This window comes from Pseudopipra pipra, chromosome Z (genome assembly GCF_036250125.1).
Source record: "Pseudopipra pipra isolate bDixPip1 chromosome Z, bDixPip1.hap1, whole genome shotgun sequence".
NCBI classification, from domain to species: domain Eukaryota; kingdom Metazoa; phylum Chordata; class Aves; order Passeriformes; family Pipridae; genus Pseudopipra; species Pseudopipra pipra.
In genome coordinates this window covers 34,122,136-34,142,753 of record NC_087581.1, presented here as the reverse complement: position 1 = coordinate 34,142,753, position 20,618 = coordinate 34,122,136, and the positions used below count along the sequence as shown (strand labels likewise).

General features: G+C 40.8%; 1 protein-coding gene across 2 annotated transcripts; it reads left to right on the top strand.

Moving 5' to 3' along the window:
• Positions 1-4,936: 4,936 nt before the first annotated feature.
• FXN (frataxin) lies at positions 4,937-14,987 on the top strand. 2 transcript variants are annotated; one of them, XM_064641016.1, is made up of 5 exons: positions 4,937-5,089; positions 6,678-6,760; positions 8,084-8,204; positions 11,596-11,693; positions 14,678-14,987. In XM_064641016.1, exons 1-5 carry the CDS (start codon positions 4,970-4,972, stop codon positions 14,829-14,831), a joined length of 576 nt encoding a protein of 191 aa, XP_064497086.1. In that variant the 5' UTR covers positions 4,937-4,969; the 3' UTR covers positions 14,832-14,987. The 2 variants fall into 2 exon arrangements, with proteins under 2 accessions (XP_064497086.1, XP_064497087.1); XM_064641017.1 differs by lacking the exon at positions 4,937-5,089 and adding an exon at positions 5,521-5,541.
• The last annotated feature ends 5,631 nt before the right edge of the window (positions 14,988-20,618 follow it).

Genomic DNA, 20,618 nt, shown 5'->3' with positions numbered 1-20,618 from the left:
AGAAGTCAAAAGGTTGGGTTTTTTCTTTCTAACTGTGTACTCTGTGGCTTAACTTAGAGCCTCTGCTTCATGATTACCACTTTTCCAGACTTTAAAATTATACCGCTTAATCTCAGCAAGATAATTTTTCTGCAGTATTCCTGTGAGAAATACAAGACTAATCTGCATGCCCTGTGAGCAAAAACATTTTGTGCATCTGTGTCAAGTGTCTGATCCTTCATGCACAGTGTACAGAATATTTAGAATGTGTCTCTGTGGATAGCAGATACTTGTGATTCGTCCAGTTTTGGGAAAAACATTAAATTTATTAGTTTAAGAATCAGATTAACCTTCATGAACAATACACGTCACTTTTTCCCCAATTACCTAGCAGACTGTAGTGTTTGAATCATTGTCCTTAGGAAGACACTAGAGGACACACAACTGCAACAATTCTGTCCAAAACCAGAACATCTATATAATGATTGAGAGACTGAGACATCCTTTGTATACAGTCTCTTTAACATGGTAATTTATAAATTCAGACAGTCATTTAACACTTGAAAAAGAAATCCTGTGTAGACTATGGAGCCTGCTGGGAAAACCCTCTCCAAAGCATGTGCACTTAAAACTCTTGTGTGTATGTGTGACTACACAGTTCCACTGAGAGGGAATGGAGATTACAGCTAAGCAATGTTAAGCTAAGTTAATGATCAACAATTTAGAATCCATTTTTTTCTCTAGCACTGAAATTATACAAAGTTTCAAACATCAAAGAGCACAGGAGCTTGTAGGGATGTGCAAGTTTCATGTTTAAGTATTTTCATTCTCTTCATCTTGCATTGGTGTTTTGCATTGGTAGCATTTGATGAAAAAGACTTTTAAACATACCTATAAAGCTGATGAAGCAGGATATGTCAAGTACAATAAAATATATACAGAAGGCATAATCAACTCCCTGGGGTATTAAAGTAACACATTGGTCTATTTCTCCAGGTCTAAACAGATGGAATTCACCACAGGGAGAAGAGAAGAATTAGGTCACAGACATGGGCTAACTGTGGGCAGCGGTATCTGACTACTCTGGCCCTGCAAGCTGCCCAGAATGAAAAAGCATAGGTTGATGCCTGCTTAGAGAAAGGTAGGGAATAATTCCAAATTTGTATATCTGATCCTGTGACTTAATCATATGGCATTGAGAGGTCAAGTTTTGCCTTTGGCGGTGGCATATAATAATTGTCCTCAATTAAAAACAAAACAAACCAACCAACCAAACCAACCAACCATGCAAACAAACAGAAAAACACCCTAACTTCATGTCCTTGTACTATATTTCAATGGTTTGAAAAAAAACTATCCCCCCCAAAAAACTATCTTGTTGACTCAGCTTATACTTCAGGCAGTTTAATTTCATATAACTCAATGGTATTTTCCCAAACTAGACAGTGATAAAAGAGTAATCGGCACTCTACCTGTTCTTCATAGAAGCCATTTTTTTATCCGTTTCCAGTGGTGCATGCATTTACTTGAAATATGAACAATATCAGCTCTTCCCAGATGGAATGTGTAGGACCTGACTCTGCAGCACTTTTGTATCTGGGACTACTTCACAGGTATTTTACACTAGCCTAAAAAGATATTGATACCAGTACTGTGGTATGAACAACATTAACCCAGGGGACAGGGATCAAGATGAAAAACATTAAGAAATCATTGTTAAAATTGCTAATCCCTAACTTGATCCCTTTTTAAGTTTTGTGACTGATGCTTGCTTGGAAGTAGTATCCTGTGAAGTTCATTAACTTTACGTATGAATTAATTGTTGTTAATTTTTTTAAATATTTGGTAAATGAAATTGCTAATACCAGAGAAAATATTTAATCCTCACTAATTCATTCATTTAGCATTAACTTAGAAACAGAAAATAAACATTTCATATTGAGACGTTTATGACCTTGGATGACTAGAGAAAAATCAAGGTGGAACTACTTAGATAATATTAGAAAATGCCTGAGACTCTTTATATAGGAATGGCAAGGTATGTAAATAAGCACCATCTTTAAATAGATTAAATGCTACATAAAAGATTCCTCCATTCTTCCAGCTGCTTTCCCCTCCCCTTACCAAGATATAAAAAAATAAATCATTTGCTTTACTAACGCATTCTGTTGTCTGATACAAGTCACTTGTCCCTACAGGCCTTATCTTAGTATCTAAATCATTATAGATGCAGAAACATAAGTAGTTTCTCCCAGTAGGGATAAGAATAGGTTGGTCTTCAAGGAACTAGAGAGTATCTTGTATCTGCTTGATGTATAAAAACTTCCGTCACAAAATACATCAAGAACACAAACTTCTGCAAGGTCTGAGGGAAGATACTGGTAACAAACACACAGGACTCTGTAGAAAAGAGACAAGAGGCTGTCTAAGCTAGATAACAGTTTGGTACAGAGAACTTCTAGGTACAACAGACTTCATAATCTCAGCTGAAATTTGCACAAGTGACTTGACTTGGTTGAGCTTTTGCCCCTTGTGTGGTATAAAATAATTCTGGCTTATAGAAAAAAATCTTATAAAGTTATAAATCTTGGTGAGAAACTCAACAACTTATTCCCTAATGCATTGCAAGATCATAGAATAGTTTGGGTTGGAAGGGACCTTTGAAGGCCATCTAGTCCAACCCCCTTGCCATGAGCAGAGACATCTTCAACTAGATCAGGTGGCTCAGAGCCCCCAGCTGCTTACTTTAATTAAGAGTTTTATAAATATAACAGTGCATCACAAAGTAACCAGTGGTAAGCTTCTCAATACTTGTATGCTTTATGTATTTATGATCTTACTTGCAATGGCTGCATCTTTCCGTTCTGTCCTGTGGAAGGCGCTGAAGTGAAATTTGTCTCTGTTCCCGCAAAATCTGTGTGGGTTTTTAAAGAAACCCTTGCATACAAATTATTTCTTACCTCTCATCTTGATAAACCTATTTCATTTTTTCAGTTTAAGGAACAATAAGAGATGTCTGGCTGGTTCGCTCTACACCTTCACATACCATTAATAGTATGGTATCACCAGCATTTAAGTAACTCAGTGGAAAATGTCATGTGTGATAAATTATGTGATTTATTTTCTCTTAACTGGCTGTAGTGGGTTTCTGTGGTTAGGTTTTGCTAGCGAGGGGGCTCCTGCGGTGGCTTCTGCTAGAAGCTGCTAGAAGCTTTCCCTGTCCGGTGGAGCCAATGCCAGATGGCTCCAGGACAAATTTCCTGCTGCTGGCTAAGGCTGAGCCAATCAGGAGTGATAGTAACGCCTCTGTGATAACATACTGAAGAACAGAAAGGTATTGCGCAGAAAGAATTCCAGACAGGGAAGAGCAGAGTGAGAACATGTGAACAACAAGGTGGACACCAAGGTCAGAGCAGAAGGAGGGGCAGGAGGTGCTCCAGGCACTAGAGCTGAGGCCCCTGTGGCCCGTGGTGCAGACCATGGTGGAGCAGCTGTGCCCCTGCAGCCGGTGGAGGACCATCGGGGTGCAGAGACCCACCAGAAGCCCATGCTGGAGCAGGTGGATGCATGAAGGAAGCTGTGACCCCGTGGGAGGCCCAGGATGGAGCAGGGGCCTGCCAGGGATGTGCAACCTCTGGAGAAAGGAGCCCACGCTGGATCAGGCTTTTCCCAGGTAGAACTTGTGACCCCTGTGGGAGACCCACACTGGTACAGCTCATTTGTGAAGGACTGCACCCCATGGAAGAGTGACCCTTGGGACAGCAGTTTTGTGAAGAACCTTTGCCTGTGGGATGAACTCATGCCAGAGAGGTCCGTGAAGAACTATCTCCCATGGGAGGAACCCCAAGGGAGCAGGGGAAGGACTCCTCTCCCTGAGCAGCGGCAGAAACAGAAACTGACGGGAACCCCCATTCCCTGTTCCCCTGCACCACTAGGGGGGAGGAGGGAGAACATGGAAGGAAGGAGGGGTGGGCGAAGGTGTTTTTAAGAATATTTTACTTCTCACTCTTTTAATCTGACCCTGCAAGTAATAAATTCAATTAATATCCCCACTTTCAGTCTGTTTTGCTCGTGATGGTGATCAGTAAGTGACCTCTCCCAGCTCTTATCTCAACTCATGAACCCTTTTCTGTTTTGTTTTGGTTTTTTTTTTTTTTTTTTTAGTCTCCTCTGTCCAGTTGCAGAGGGGAGTGAGAGAGTGGCTGTAGTGAGTACCTGGGGTCCAGCCAGGGTCAGCCCACTACACTAGCTCAGGGTAACATTTTACCTACAGGATGTAATTGATCAGGATACTCTCTGTCACAGGAAATCATCCTAGAACAGGTCCCCTAGCGAGTGCCTGGTGTGTAGTGTGGTTTCTAATTGCTACTCTTCCCAGGCTCCAGCTCCTTGTAAACCTACCCAGCGCGATTGCTCTGCCAGAGCAGGCACCAGCAGGAATTTGCCCACGAGGAATTATTCCCTGCTGAGAGAACAGCAGCCGAGATGCAAGGGCACAGCAGGTGCGGTCGTGTTAACAAGTGACCGTCGCAGCTCTTTGTGTCTGTGACACCGGTCATATTCGGGATCCCTGAGTTCTCCTAAGCACGCAAAGAGGCCTGAGCAGCACACCAGGGCCCAGCACCGGTTTCCCAGGGACAGCCTTGCCGCGCCGCGTCAGTGCCGAGGGAAGGACACCGCAGAAAGGCGGGAGAGGAAAGCGCCGCCGCCTGCGAAAGCCTCGCCTAGCGACGAGCCGCGCTCGGCTCCGATACGGCTGTGTTGTCTCGATAGCACAACAATTGGATGTAATTAATCCTGGCGGTACTGAGGCTGGAGCCAGCAGGGACTGCGAAGGAATCCCACGCCTTCCACTTCTCCCCTTTCCCACACGGCAGAGCAGGGCCCGACCAGGCCCATCCCCGCGCTGCTCCGCGCGCCGCCGCCGGGGGGCGGCAGTGCCCGCGCGCCCCGGCCCCGCCCCCGCCGCTTCCGCAGCGACGCTGGCGCTATGTGGCGGGCGGGGGCGGCGGGCGCGGTTCGCGCCGCGGGACGGGCGGCGGCGCGGGGGAGCGGCGGCACCGGGGGCGCCCCGAGGGTGGGCACGGCCGCCGCCGGTCGCGGCCGCACGGTGAGACAGGGGCGGGCAGGCGAGCGAGCGAGCGAGCGGGCGGGGGGGGCGAGGCGCGGCCTGCGGGGGCGGGCGGGGCGGCCGCGGCCGAGCGCCTGCTAGGGCGGGGGACAGGGAGCAAAGGGAGTCTGGCGGCGATTCCCGGTCCGGCCGCCGATTCCGAGCAGGTTGGTGTGAGCTCGCGGCTGCGCCGGGCCTCCCGCGGCCGACCGGCGGGGCGGCGCGTCCTCTCTCCGTCCCTCTCTCCTTCACTCAATCCTTCCCTCTTTTCTTGTCCCTGTCTCGTGCCGTCCCTCCCCCAGGACCTGTCACAGTCCGGGAGCTGTTTCACTGCCCTGCAGCCCCTTGCCAGTCGCACGGGGCGTGCGCGGGAGGCCGTGCTGGCTGTGAGCCGGCACCGCGGCTGGCAGCCCCCAGCCACGGACCGAGGGTGAGAACACACTCTGATGGAGGTAGAGCCGCTCAGCCTGGACAGAACCTGAACATATTCCTGGGCTTGTAGCTTTTGATTCTAAGTGTGTGTTAAAGAATGCTGAAGGGTAGAGTCAGAAACGTAGGCACCGCCGTGTATTTTGTCGACCTGTAGCGTTGTGACGCTGTTCTCCGTCCTTTCTGTACGTGTCATGGTTTTGGATAACAGACAGTTCATCTGAAGTGCCTGCAGATAGATGTCAAACCCCATGGAGAGAGATGGGTCTGTGTTTTGCTCTCCTGTGCTTGAAGAGGGGCTGTCATAGTTCCTTTTCAAATGTCACTTGTTTTCAGCTCAGTCTGTTAGTTTTCACAACCTTGCACAAGTACACAAAAAGCAATCAATAATGCTCTTTTACCATTTATTCAAATAGTCGGCTCTGGTTAAGAAGAAAATGGCAAGTGTGCTATCTTTCTTTCTTGGTGGATAGAATAAGTGCTTCTGCTAGTATGTCTAGTCTGGGGATCAGCTTTATCTTTGTCCATGTATTGCATCCCCATTTTGCTTTCTTGTCTGATATTGCTAGTACGTTGATACAGCTTTTCCATAACTTTGCTTTGGTTTTTAAAGCACTTGTTTTTCCCCGTACCAAGAGAAATTAGAAGCTAAACTGCTTGTTTTACAGAGAGCTCTGAAATATGAAGTAGTTTTGGCTCTTTCGTACATAAGTATTCAGTGGCTCTATTTATATCAGTTTAATATGTTCGTAGCTTCCAACAGAGGGACGCAAGTTGTTGATATTGCAGTGTTTGAGTGGTGGATGCTTGTGAAAATCTAGGCCTAAGCCAGTTGTCTAAAGTTATTCAATATTTCTGTGGTAGACCAATAGAAGAGAAAGCAGTTCTCTTTCCTAGTTCACTTTGCTGTGAGTCAAAGGATGGGGTTTTTTCATTAGGTTGTATGAGGAAGACAAGGGTGTCCTGGATTGCTTCAGTCACCCAAGGACTAAAGCTGCATAATTCTTTCCATATTAGCTCTGTGATATAGAATATGAACATTTTACTTGAGGATGGAAAAGACTTCAAGGATCTATTTAATTTATGTGATAAATACGTAATTTCTAATTCTTGATGTTTTAACTTCTAATTGCATTTTACTTTTGCTTACTTTCAACAGCAATTACAGTATTCTTCAGATGTGAAGAGCAGGACTGTTCGGTTCATGAATTTGAGAAGTGCAGGAACTCTGAGTGACACAAGGTGAAATGTATTTTGAGATACTCATATGAAAATATCAGTTATGTATTTTAAAATTACTTATATACATGTTAAGACTACCAGACTAATGCTGATGTGATTTAAAGGACAACTACAGTTTTATTTAAAAGCATTTTGTGTGAATTTGGGAAGTCACTTAAGAAATAATTCATGTACCTAAACGTGGGTGTCTAGCACAATTTCATGTATGTCAGGAGGTATGAAGTTTCTTCTGATGCTGAGAGGGTGTGACACAGCATCTGTCAGAGGCTTCTCCCCTTCTAATGCAGCAGCTGGAGACACAATGAAGGATTGTGTGGGTGTCTGAAGTGGCTCTTGCCATTAAGTGCCTGAACTGCATCTTGAACCAGTACATGAATCCTACCTGATCCTAAGGCTTTCCGTTCTCCATGTCCCAAGGCGTTTTTGTGGTGTCTCTCACATAAGTGGCATAGAGTGTATTTCAGTAACTGGCTCACAAGACACTTTTTTAGAAAACGATGTTCTATATTATCAACTGATATATATTAGATACTTAGTCCGTATAACTGTTGTATTGCCATACCCATTAGCAAGAACTGAGATTATTTTACTGAATTGTCTGTTGGTAGAGATACTCACCTACACACTCATTTAAAAGTTGACACTAATACAAATGGAAAAACTTATGTGATTTAATTACACTTGGTTAGTTAAACTGATCTAGACTTTTTTCCACTAAAGAGGATGACAGAAGCAGTCTCACAGGTGCTTACATACACCTTACATAATGGCTACAAGGATGCTTTGAGACTCTCTGGAGAAGACTTTAATTGTATGTATTAGTTCAGAAGCACACTTTAAATAGCATCTAATTACTAGGCTGTGTTGGTAATTCCAGTTGTGCACAAACATGGCATGTGATGTTGATGTTTCTTAAATGCTTATAGCTTCAGCAAGTTTTGTAGAGCCAAATGACATATTCCTAAGCAGGAGGTGGTTTTGTCTCTGTTCGTAGAGTTCAAAACTAAGTAATCCTTGCACAAGGTCCATTTATGAAAATGCCTTTCTTGGAAATCTGTCTCTCCTTACTAAAACAGGGATTAGTATATCTAAGGAAAGAAGTATATTTTCCTCAGTTAAGAGGAAAAAATTTCAAAATTCCACCGCCAGTTATAAGGTGGATTGTTATCTACATCACCTTAAGAAAAATTACTACTTGTTTTATACGGTCATTTCACGGTTACTGTTTCATCCAAGGTCATGGTCTTGGTATGTTTTTATTAAAGGGAAAATGGTGTCTTCCATGCTTTTCCTCCTAATTACGGGCTTTTATGTCATTTGTAGCTCTTTAGATGAGACCACTTATGAAAAACTGGCCGAAGAAACACTGGACTCCTTAGCAGATTTCTTTGAGGACCTGACAGATAAGCCTTTTACCCCAGAAGATTATGATGTCTCTTTAGGGGTATGTTTTAAACATTGTATTGCCACTGTAATTGTTGTTGGTTGATTTTTGTTGGGTTTTTTTATTAGAAAGAGATTAGATTTAGATTAGTCACCTTAGTGCTGACACTTAAAATACAATTAGTATTTACAGCTTGATTGTTAAAATATGGCTCCTTTTACTGACTGGGGCAACAATTCTGGTAAAAAACAACACGTACTGTTGTATGATTTGAGGATTTAAAATGTTTCATGTATAGGGAAAGGCATAATATAGAATAAGTGAACACAAGAGGAGGTGGAAACTGGTTTCTAATTTCTATAGACAGTAGACTATAAATTTTTCTAAACAGGCATACACATCTGACATAGCAATCAGTTCCCTTCTGGCAAATACTAGGACAAGCCTACATGGCATAGTACATTTACATAATGTGTAACTGTTAGAGCAATTTCTTTGATTGCCCCGAATACTGAGAAACAGCATTTGTCTTGACCAAATAGAGTATGTTTGTCTTAGCTTTACTGATGACAGCCTATGGTGGAGAGAAGCAACAAGATAATGCAGTGTTGGGGTAAGTGGTTGCAGAAGAGAGACCAGAGCGTACATGGGGAGAAGGCTGCTGTCACAGGAGACATTGGGTGGCTGCTGTCCTGATAACTGGAGACTTCAGTAGGTCAGCCACCCAAATTCTTTTACAGGAATGATGGACTCAGATTAGAAATGTCTGTTTTATTTGTATAGGGAATTTTTTAGTTTTTGTATAAGTTCGGTTCCTGAAGTGGTTTGTGTTTGTGTGTTACAGCCCTCAACATGACTAGGAGAAGTCACCACACTGCTGTCTGTAACACACGTCTTTGATTACTACATTTTTTTGAGGTCACATAACTACTGCTCCCTCTTTATGTCTTACCACAAGGAGATAGCTTTCTACTGGCCCTATCAGTTAAAGTCTTATGCTCAAGGTCGTTGAAGCAGATGGTTCGGATTGCACTGTGCAAAATAGGAAACCAAATAATTTTGGACTTGCTCCTATGTAGCTTTGTCATCGTAATGTTCTTTTTTTGTTTCTGATAACTAGGATATAAAATAACATATTGTTAGTAGCATTCTGTTTAGCAAATACTGTTTGTTGCTTTAAGTATGTAGCTAATGTTATAGCTAATTGCTTTCCTGGTAAAAAGCATTTTTTAACCACTACTCTTCAGTATGTTTTAGGATATCAGCACCTATTAGCATGATGTAAAGACCTTAGGACAAAAATTAGTAAAAAGGTTAAAATTTACCCATTTAATAGACACCTCATTAAGGTGAAGGTGATGAGTCATTTTATTTAATAATTTTTTTCTCCATCCACTGTATGGTGGATTTTGTTTGACATTGACTCATTGTGAGGTTAAAAAGGTAATATTTTTACATGGTAATTTTTACCAGTGGTCCTTTGTTGCATAGACTGTATGATGACAATTAATAATTTGCTGTCGTTTCTGTTAAGAGCAGAAGTTTTAAGTAGTCCCAGCTTGTAATCCAAACAAACAAGACTGTTGCTACAGGAAGCCACAAGGTGGCAATCGTGATAAAGGTCTGTTGCGCCTGTCCATTATGGTGAACTTGATTTCTTCATGTCCAGGGGGAAAAAATCTCTTTCAAAGAATGTTCTTGTTACCAAGAACATTCATTCAGTGGTACGAAACACATACAGCAATATTTCTTAACATATGGTAAAAGTATCTTGCAATTTAAGTTATTAAAAATTCAAATTGTATTTTCTAGTATTTCAGAAGTATTGAAAAACATATGGGAAAATGTTTTCAACACAGCAGTAGAAGTTAACCTTTGTTTATTTTGCAATGATAGAGCAACAGTACTCTCTAAGAGCTGACACACAATGTAGTCAATAGTATAAATTTTTATTAACTCTTTGAAAACCTATTTAATTAGAGTGTTTCTGTAGCATAAGGGATAATATCATGCTGAATACTTAATATGGCACTAAAGAACGCATAGAAGAATAGCGAAACCTGTATATTGCTACTCAGGTTTAACCCCCCATCCTCCTCTTATTGTGCTGTATCTCTACAACTCTGAGACCACTGAGATATGGAAAAGTTTAAATTCTGACAGCCAAAGAAGTAGCTTGTTCGCATCCTTCTCTGCAGAATACCAATATCCAATAAATAAACTGGAAGGACAACCTGATGGCAGTATGAACCAGGAGAGCCTTTTATTTTTGTTGTACTGATCACAGCCATAAATCGCTGAACAAGCACAGAAGCAGCCTGTTCTCAGATCCCGAGAGTATTGTTTTGTGGCTGGTGATCCTTGAGATAAGTTAGAAACCAGTAACACTGAGTTACTTTGTGGGAGAAGGAAACTTTGAGCTGCTGCCTGTGCTACAGAGTAGCAGGCAGTAGATACTCTTATATGAAAATATTTTTTTCCCCCATAGTAAGTACTTACACATAGCAAATAGTCCTAGCAGTTGACTGTAGCTCTAGCAGTACCTTCTTACTAAAGCATGTAAAGCATGATTCCCTTAAAGAAGCTTTATTGTGCTATAGGGCCTGAAGCATTTTAGACACTGCAAATTAAATATGACTACGCTATTATCTGAATCATCACACTCCATTCTGTAGAAATGTTTCCCTTTTTAACTAGCATAATTCAGATCATCTGTAAATTAACTCTAGTCCAAGTAGTGTTGTTTTTTTTACTCTTAAAGTTGGAACAGAAAATATTTTTCTCAGTTAGGAGAAATGTGAATCAATGTTGTCAGTAAGAAATATGAGCAAGGAAGAGAAAAGAAATGCTCACTAGGATAATGGTCTAAAGATGGAATAACTAAAACAAAACCAGAAGACCTCATGGAGTTTAGAACTGGAACATTTTTGAGGTATGAATCAGAATTACTGAGAAAAAAATGTGTTTATTCCCTGGGAAACTGTTACAGTTACTTAAGAAAAGTAAGGTAAAATTACATGGCTCTGAAATTCTGCAATGACACATAAAGCTTCCTGACTTGTAACCACACCAGTTCAGCATTGTTCATGAATAGAAAAAAGTTGTTATTGGGTGATGTTTTAATTGTTGCAAAATGAACTAATGGTCCTTTCAAGATGCCAAGTCAAAGCCTAAGAGTGTCATTTAAGTAGTGCCATTGTGAATGGTACAAACTAAAATCAAACTGACCAGACAGTTTAAAATATAGATCAGACTCAAAGATATGCAGCTTGTGCTAGGTATTAAGACAAGTTTTGAATACCTAATGATAATTTTTCCAAGCTATTACTGTTTAGGAAATAGTTGAGAATGTGATACAGATATGTTAAATTTCTGCCACTGCAGATGAAGTAATTGTTCTCAAATTAACAGAATGCAAATATTTATTTCTCACTTTTCTTTATCTTTTAAGAGTGGAGTACTAACAGTTAAATTAGGTGGTGACATGGGAACATATGTAATCAATAAGCAAACACCAAACCGTCAGATCTGGCTGTCCTCACCCACTAGGTAAGCTATGTGCTAGTTATGAACGTAATGTCTGCAGACTGAGTGGAAATGTACTTCCTTGTTTTTATAGCATGGCATGGATCATGTCATATCCTTTTCATAAGTAACCCTTTAGCTCTGTATATTCTCAAAACATGATATAATCATGTTGGATGTTCAATTGTGATTTGCTGTAGAGGTTTGGGGTGCACTGCAGTACACTGACATACCTAAATTAATGCAGGAAATGCGTAATGCAGAATTTTCATAGACTGTTCCAGTCCTAAACCACTGTCTACAGGACTATAGCCTACTTACAGAAAAAATATACAGCAATGATTAAAAAAACCCAAACAAACAAAGCTTCTGTTGGAAAAAGACTGATGATGATGTTATGATCTAAACCTCTCTTTGTATTTAAACAGGGTGGCTCCTTCCCTTTTAAGCTTGAGGGATTTCCTGCTTTATATGTTTGTGCTCACACTGTTTGTTTTTGTCAAGCATCTGCACTTCAAGGGAGCCCTAGCTAGCTGCTTCCTCTGTCTTCTCTAACGCTGTGCTTTGATCCATTCCAGGTTTTCTGATTGGTTTCAGCGTGGAGGGCAACCAGATAAGTGAGAAAACATTGTAGCTGTGTCATCCACCCCCCCCCCCCAAGATTTTATTCTTTGCCACTATCCCTGGAAAAGAACTGAGGGAGTTGGTCAGTGTTACTGGTGAAGGAAGCAGTTTATAAGATTTTTTATCACTAACACAAAGGTTTCAGTATTTATGAAAAACGAAATTCAGATAATTTCTGTCTGGAGCCAGCTCTAGTTGATCTAGCACTGATGTGCTCCAGCATATGGAATATGGAGTTTGTGAAAAACTTTTCCTTTTTTTTGTTTGTTTGTCTGTTTGTTTGTTGTGGGTTTTGGGAGGTTTTGTTCTGTGTGTATGGTTTTGTTTGTTTTGATTGCTCCAGTAGTGAATAAAAATACACAAGAGAACTACTTGAAAAGTCTCTGATGGTATTTTTCACCATGATGAAAAATTATTCACCTACAAACATTGTTTTGTACTCTGTTAGCTGATATTATGGTAAATAGTGGTATTTCCTGAAATATGATGCTATATGTTCACTTACTTCCTCACTTCTGAAAGGCAACTCCAACAAATACTATATGATCTGGACTGACATCTTCCCAGCTGCAATATGCTAGGAAGTGAAAGAAGCAAATGTTGCTGTCAGTAATCACTTGCATTGAAGGTTTTGGGGCATTTGTACAGTAAATGTTGATCTTGAGTCTTTAAGAACATATCCCAAGGGAGAGGAATTCCTAAGATGTGTAAGAGATGTTTTCTTGGAATTTTTTTTTAACCTTCTGTTTGGTATTGTGCATCTACACATCAAAGTAAAAAGTTTACTTAGTTGACAATTACAAATAAGGGCTGTGAGAGGATGTGTGCAACCTGCCAGCAGTGTGATTGCAGTAATTTCATGTAGCTCCTTTGACTGAAAAGACTTTTCAAACTTACATTTTCAAACAAATATCACATTTTCAAACTTAATGTGATATTTTAATTCTTCTCTCTTACTATTTAAAAGTGTATGCAGATTTTCCATAAGAAATACATTTAGTCTGTATTCAATTTAGTAGGCATTTTATAGATTTCACAGGATCTTTGCTTAAATTATTAATTTTAAATTTAAAAGTCACATTTGTACAGCATTTTGGAGGTTCAGAGAACTATGGAGGTGTTTCATATGCTAACAGTAATCACCAATATTTACTGCATAACATTTAAAACCATTTCAGATAACATACATATTTCTTTGTTATTGATTAAATGGTCTGTCTTAGGCTGAGATTCATGGATAACTGGATCCCATTCCGTCATTCTCTAGGTGCAGGACAGTATAAACACACACTTGTACCACAAAGGCTAAGAAATGAGAAATGCACGGTAAAGTAACTGGAGCACATAATCTTGATTCCAAACAGTTACCAGTTCTGATACAGCCAGGGAGACTTCAGTGAAAGTGATTTTGATTTGTGCTTGTGTTTATGACTTCTCATACTGTGATTAGTGGTTGGAAAGTTCTTCATTTGGCTCTTGGGAGTAATTCAGAATATTGAGGTTCAGATTAGTGTTTATGTTTGTAGAGAATCTGCAGGTTGTTTTCATATATATATAGGATAGTCTGTTTTCTGCCAGACCTTGTATGTTGACTGTCTGAGTTCCAGGACATATTATTGTACAAGATATGTTTATCATCTGGTTTATTCCAGATGAACCTTTCATTCCTATTTTCTTGATTTCATTGACATTAACAGTAGTGAGTACCTTTCAGTCATTGTCCTATTTCACATGTGGAGAATTGGGTGGATAGAAAGGTCTGGAATGGAATGCAGCTGTTTAAGTTTCTTTCTTGATACTTAATGTAGGCCTGAAAAAATCAAGCCAGCAACAATATGATAGAACAGAAGAAAATAGCATTTTAGGTACAAGTCTACCACATGCCAATATATTTGCTTTCAGCTGGTAAATTATTTTGTTGCATCTAAAAAGAAAGTGAAAATGGTGATCTCTTTTCTGCTGTGGTTAGAATATTTGCATGTGACTGGAGCAGAAACTAATCAGTGGCATTAATTCAGCATTATAAATATCCCTTGTGATATTTGTGTGCAAGAAAATCATTTGAATGAGGGAAGAAGGATGTAAAGGAAGAAATCGTGGGGAAATCAGTGCCAAAAGCAAGAAAGGAAAGAGGTTGTCTCCACTGGGAGTGACTGATGTATCTTGTCACCTTTCACACATATCTGTTTGATGGCTCAGTAGTTCCTGACATACCTGGTTTCTGCTTCACTTCCCCAGACTGTCCACCAGTCATTCCCAGTGCTGTCTGTTCCTTTTCCTGGGCACTCTCTGGCATACATTATAAATACAGGCTTCCAGCAGGTCTTCTTGAATAATCTGTATTTACACAGTGTGTGATGTTTTTGGTGTTGTTTTTTTTCTAGTGGGCCCAAGCGCTATGACTGGACTGGACGGAATTGGGTGTATTCTCATGACAGAGTATCCCTTCATGAACTACTATCAAAAGAATTTTCAACAGCATTAAAAACTAAATTGGATTTATCCTGTTTAATATATTCTGGGAAAGAAGATACTTGATGACATTCTACCTCATGGAAGTTTAAAGACTTTAACATCAAGCAAAGCCCTTTCTTCGTTTCTGAAGTACCTGAGCTTAATTTTGTTGGGTTTTTTGGCATCAATATGTTGTGCAACAAAAATGAAAATAATATATTTTTCGTCTAGTGTTCAGTCTTTCAGTTTCTGTGCTGCTGTTTGAATATGTGTCCATGTAGTACAGGTGGTTGAGGTCACCCTTCCTTGTCACTTCATTCCTTGCTTTCTCTTTGCAGAAGTAAGTCATAAATTCTTACTGTCTGTAGTCTTGTTTGGAGATACGGACTGACCCACCTGGTGACTTCCAACCAGCGCACAAACACTAAACTTCTTTTGGTGAGACATTCACCAAAACCAAGAAATGCCTGTAAGTTGCATTGGCATAAGTTGTGGTACTGTGAATGCATTGCATTAAAATTTGTGGCTATTTCAAGTAACACATCGCAGTCAAATTGAACATGTCATAATACATGTAATGACATTTTTTTCTCTTAGTATTGCAAGTATCTCCAAATTCTAAATTCTACTTTGTTTCATATTAGGATTTTTTTTGTTTTGAGCTAACCTTTAAATTACTTAGAGGTCTGTGTGGCTGAATGCATCTTATGGAACTGGAAAGGCCAGTATGTGATATATGAGCAGCAATATATCTGCAAATGTTTCATTCTGTTACTGTGCATTTCCGTTTCTCTACCTTTGTGTTCTTCAAAGAGTAAAAATGCATACCATTTTTTTTAGCTGAGCAAAATTAAGATCGTGGTAGCAAAAATTTGAGCTAATTTTGTTCTGTTGCATTTCTTTAGTAAGTGGTCTTAGATTATCTTTTTATCACCATGATACAAGGCTCCCCTTGGCACTGTGCTGAGGCAGAAATTTCTTAGAACCAAATATGGTACTTAGACTGATGAAGCTGTCTTCATCAGTCTGTTAAAAATGTGAAGGAAATAAATCATATACTCCAGATCTTAAAACAAAAACATTCAAAAGAAATCATAAACTGCAAGAACACTTCATCATTTGCACTATTATATTATTACCACTTCTGTGTTTTAATTGCCTATAAAATGGAAGGACAAAGTGTTGACTAATGCATGAGGAAACAATTGCACTGTATTCGGGTAAATTGTATGAGAAGATGTTCAGTGCAAGCTGTTTTCTTTTGGTTCCTCTGATGCTGTGGTTAGTTTCGAATGATTCTCTGGCTAGCTTTAACAGGTAGGATTGATTTTGTCACTGAAAAGCAATAGCTAGAAAGTACTGTTGCCCATTATTTGCCTTTAGAGTATAAGCATTGTTACCTGCTATTTCCCACTGCTAAATACAGTACTATTTCACTGGAAGTAGCTCTTGGTTAATTGTCCATGCTGTTTGCATGTTTTTCAGTCAAAGTAAATTTCAGCTCTACTGGATGAGGTAAATACAATGACTCTCAACTCTCAAAAGTAGAAGAATAAAAGACGGTCTTTTTTTAAAAAAAAAAAAGTAAAGGAAAGGTAAAAACAGAAGATTTTTTGCTATTCTGAATTTAAAACACTGAAAATAGGGAAATATGGGGGATTTCATGTATTTACTTTTATAGTATTAAGCTCAATCTCCTGGTAGTTCAGATAGCCATTTAAACACATTTGTGTAGATCCTGATGACTTGATATTTGAATTGAGGATACTTCCTCATGGTTATTCCTTTGCCTGCTCACATTTAATTAGCTTGTGTAATTATTTTTTTTCCAATTGACTTTTCCAAAAATTATTTTCTTAAGTAATTTGCATGCAACATCATCACCAACATACCTCTGATTTATATTTGGAGGTTCATTCTCCATTCCCTTATATCTCGTGCAAATGTTTTTACCAAAATAAAGTTGCACATAAAATCCTTAATTCATTAAGTAAAGGTGTGAGTTGAGGATGTAATGATAAGGCTAAAGACCACAGACATGCATATTGTTTTGAATTCTTTCTTAAAACACTGGAAAGGTTCTGTGCAAATTTGGCCAGTCAGGGTGGATTCTGTAAGAGCACTTCAGGTTTCACAGTTGACATGCCTTGCCCTTCATCTGTAATACTACTGCTATTTATGCAAACAATTTCCTGGTTTTAGGTGTCTGGGTAACAAATGGATTTAATCTTACTGGTGAAGATAAATATCGTCAGCACATTAGAATGAGTTTTATCTCGGTGTATAAAATGAATCATAGGATGTGACTCATTTTTTGCTTTAATACTTGCATCAAATTGTAAGTAAGGACGAAGACTCCCATGACTGTCACACTTGGACAGTGGAGGCACAGAATGATCTCTGATCATAATGTCAGACCTTGCCTATTGCCCCAAGACAAATAATGCTTCTATACTATTTTTTACTTCTGTAACTTACTAGAATAAGAAAATTGTTGTATGGTTCCCCACCTGACATCATGTTAATTGTTTCTTGCCTCACCTCTCCCAAAAGAAGTAGCCGAAGGAAAATCTTTTCATACAGACCATGAACAGACAGTATCAATAACAACCATTGTGTTACGGGCATTACTTTTTCCCACAAGACTGTTGCTCCATCATCAGTGAAGGAGAGCATACAGACTGCTCTGGAAGATGACTATTGGCATCTGTAGCTTTACTGGATGCACAAGCTCAGCACAGAAACTGCAGTGTGTGGTGGTTCTTTTAGCTATATGAGAGTTTTCACCAACAGCTAATCTGATTATTGTTTTTTTCTGCTTTTGGCGTGCTGTCTGCAAGACCTAGCATGTCTGGACTTGTAAAATTCATTGCTTCCTCTGTGCTGAGGAATTCTTTGGAAATCTCAGTTCATTCATGTAGTCAAGCTTCCAGCAATTGCATACAGTCTGTATTCGTCGAGAAACGCCACATTTGGTTGCCAGGAGTTATGTGCCTAAATGTTTGTCTGGTGTTTGTTGATTCCTTTCCACTTATGGTAGTTTTTAAGAAAATGTTGCCTCTTCCCTGCAAGACTGTTCTTTGTGATAAAATCACTCCATCTTATTTCCTTTTGGCAGCCTCAAAAAATGGGAAAAAGACCTGTACTGAAGAGGAGTTAGCAGAATAAGAGAAAGGGGGGTTGCAGGGAGCTTTGTGTTTGATTTCTTTTAGCTTCTGGTTAATGGTTGAACTCTGTGATTGTGCTAATCAGCTCCATAACATGTGGGAGTCCTGGGAAGGAAGGCGGAGGCTTGTCAAAATACCTGGAAGAGCATTCAAAATAGAAAAGGAAGCATGGGAGGGGCAGAAGCAAAGGCTATCAGGAAGTGATTAACTTTGCCCAAGGGCTGATGTCATTGGCAGGGCAAGGAGAGACTAGGGGCAAGCTGCTTCACGTCCTGGCCCCTTAGGGAATGGTGTTTTAAATTTACTCCACACCACTATTTATAATTGTAACCAATCAAACATTCCAGTCCATTTTGCTGTTGACTTGCTCTTTGTTTTTTTTTTTTTTTTTAATTCCTCTTTAAAGGTAAGAAGAAATTGACTGGAGTTACCTCTATCCCAAATTGTCTTTTATGTAAATTGTACTGTTGGCAGTCGTAGAACAAAGGCAAGATTCATGACCTATACTGAGGGAGATGGTCAATGGAGACTGCTTTGCTGGGGGGTAGAATAAACAGAGCTATGAACAATTAAAGTTTTTTACACAGTTACTAATTACAAACTTTTTTTTGGAGTTCAGGTTAAGGAAAGACAGACAAGTTTAGAAAAGGAAACAATAGATGTTTAGAACAAGCCATATAATGTTGCTGCCCTCTCCAGTTTGCTGAATTGATTTAGAAATTGTTTGTGTCATGGTAGTTATGTGATCAATACTCAATTACAATGAGTAATTTTGTAAGCATTGTTACTTTCCAGATGTAGGCTCTTCTGCTAGCCATGAATGTTCTCTACTGTTATACTAAAAAAAAAAATCAGTAATATTTTAAATGTGACAATAGTCTTACTCCTTTTAACAAGGATTTTAGAAGCATTAACCAAACATCCACTGTTACAAAGGTAGCTTCAGAAAAAGGAAGACATTTGGAGAACTAACAGATGAAGTTTTTAAACATTCATTAATGAAACAAGACACCCAGCACAGTGTAAACCAAGTGATCTGACACATACCTGGAAGTAAGACTAAATTTCCACTCCTTGTGCCTAGATTCTGCCTGAATGCAATATTGTATTACATACTCATCTCTGAGCCTGTCACTGACTGAAAACATCAAGTTAATGAATTAGCCCTGAATTAGTCTTCTGGCCCCTCTCCCCCCAGGTGATTTTTGCTGTTTGGGGCTTTTAGATTGAGAGAGTCACTTGAAGACTGCTCTATGCACATACATGTTAATTATTAACTATATCTACAAGCAGGCTTTTTTCATACAGTGTCTGAATGCAGTTTCATATTTGCTGTCAATAAAACAGGCTCTTTCAGTGCCTCCTTCCGAAGTCCAGAAGCTGCATGACGAATACTGTTTGCCTTCTTTATCTAACTTTCTGTATGAGGCATACTGCATTGAGTACAGCTATTAGGAAGAAATTTATCTGAATTAGAAACGCTGTGGAAATCCAAAATATTTAGGATCTGTTGAAAAATCATCTGCCCTTTCTCACCCACAACTAACAAGTCAGAAAACTTGTAAGTAGATTCTGTTTCACAGGCCTGATGCCAGGGATTGCACTATTTAATTTTAGAGGGGCTTGCAAGGGGTTTAACTGTCTGCCAGATAAGAGAGCAGATAAGGAATTCCTGGTGACTTTAGTGCTTTACAATGCAGAAGAAATATGACTCCAAAGAATCCTGCCAGGGCTGTTTGGTCTTGTCTTTTTCATCTCAGCTGCAGGACCGCAGTGATGCTGGAAAGCTGATACCTGTGGAATGCCAGCCTGAAGTGCAGTTCCTTTTGGTATGTTACAGTTTCAGGAACATATTGATAGAACTGTAGTAACACGAGGTGTTCCGGCCTGGAAATGGAGCTGCTCTGCCTTCTGCTAAACTTGGGTGTTTCAGCTGAGAGATGATGTGAACACAGAGCTCTGCCGAATACACCATTTAAACGGCACGCAGCTCTTCTCTGATAAAAAGGGCAGGGAGAAGCAGATTGAGAGACAGTGTGGAACACTGCACCATGGCGTTGCTGTCTCAGAGGTCTTCCCGTTAGAAAGGTTCAGATGGGCAGTGATTCCAAACAAAGGTCCAAATAAAACACTGATGTAAACGGAAAACACATCCAGGTTCTAGGCTGGGCGACGGTGCACCTCGCCGGCGGCAGCGGCGACGGGGCTCCGCTGGGCCCGCCCGCGGGTCGGTTCTGTGCCCCGGGCCCGTCCCAGGACCGCCTCGGGCAGAGCCGGAGACCAGGCCCGGGGGGCACAGCCGGGGTCTCCTCCCGAGAAACGTGACAGAAACGAGAAAAAGCCGGGGGGCGGGGCAGGCTGGCCGCGGTGACTCAGCGGCGCGGAGCACCGGGCTGCGACCGGTATTTCCTGTTCCCTCGCCGCCGCCGCGGGTGTCGGTGTGTGCGGGCGTGGGCCGGGGGCAGCCGGGCGAAGGTTCCCCGGCACTGGGTGGCGGCGGCCGCAGGTGGGGCCCCGCCCAAGGAGGGAGCGCGTTTCCCGCCCCGTCCGGCTGCCGCCGCTCCTCCCCTGCCGTGCCCTGCTCTCCCCATCCCTGCCCTCCCCTCCCCACCTGGGTGCGAGGCCGGCTGCCCCCGCCCGTGCCCCGCAGGAAATCGCCCGACTCGGCAGGAGCGCTCACAGCGGCCCCGGCCCCATACCCGGC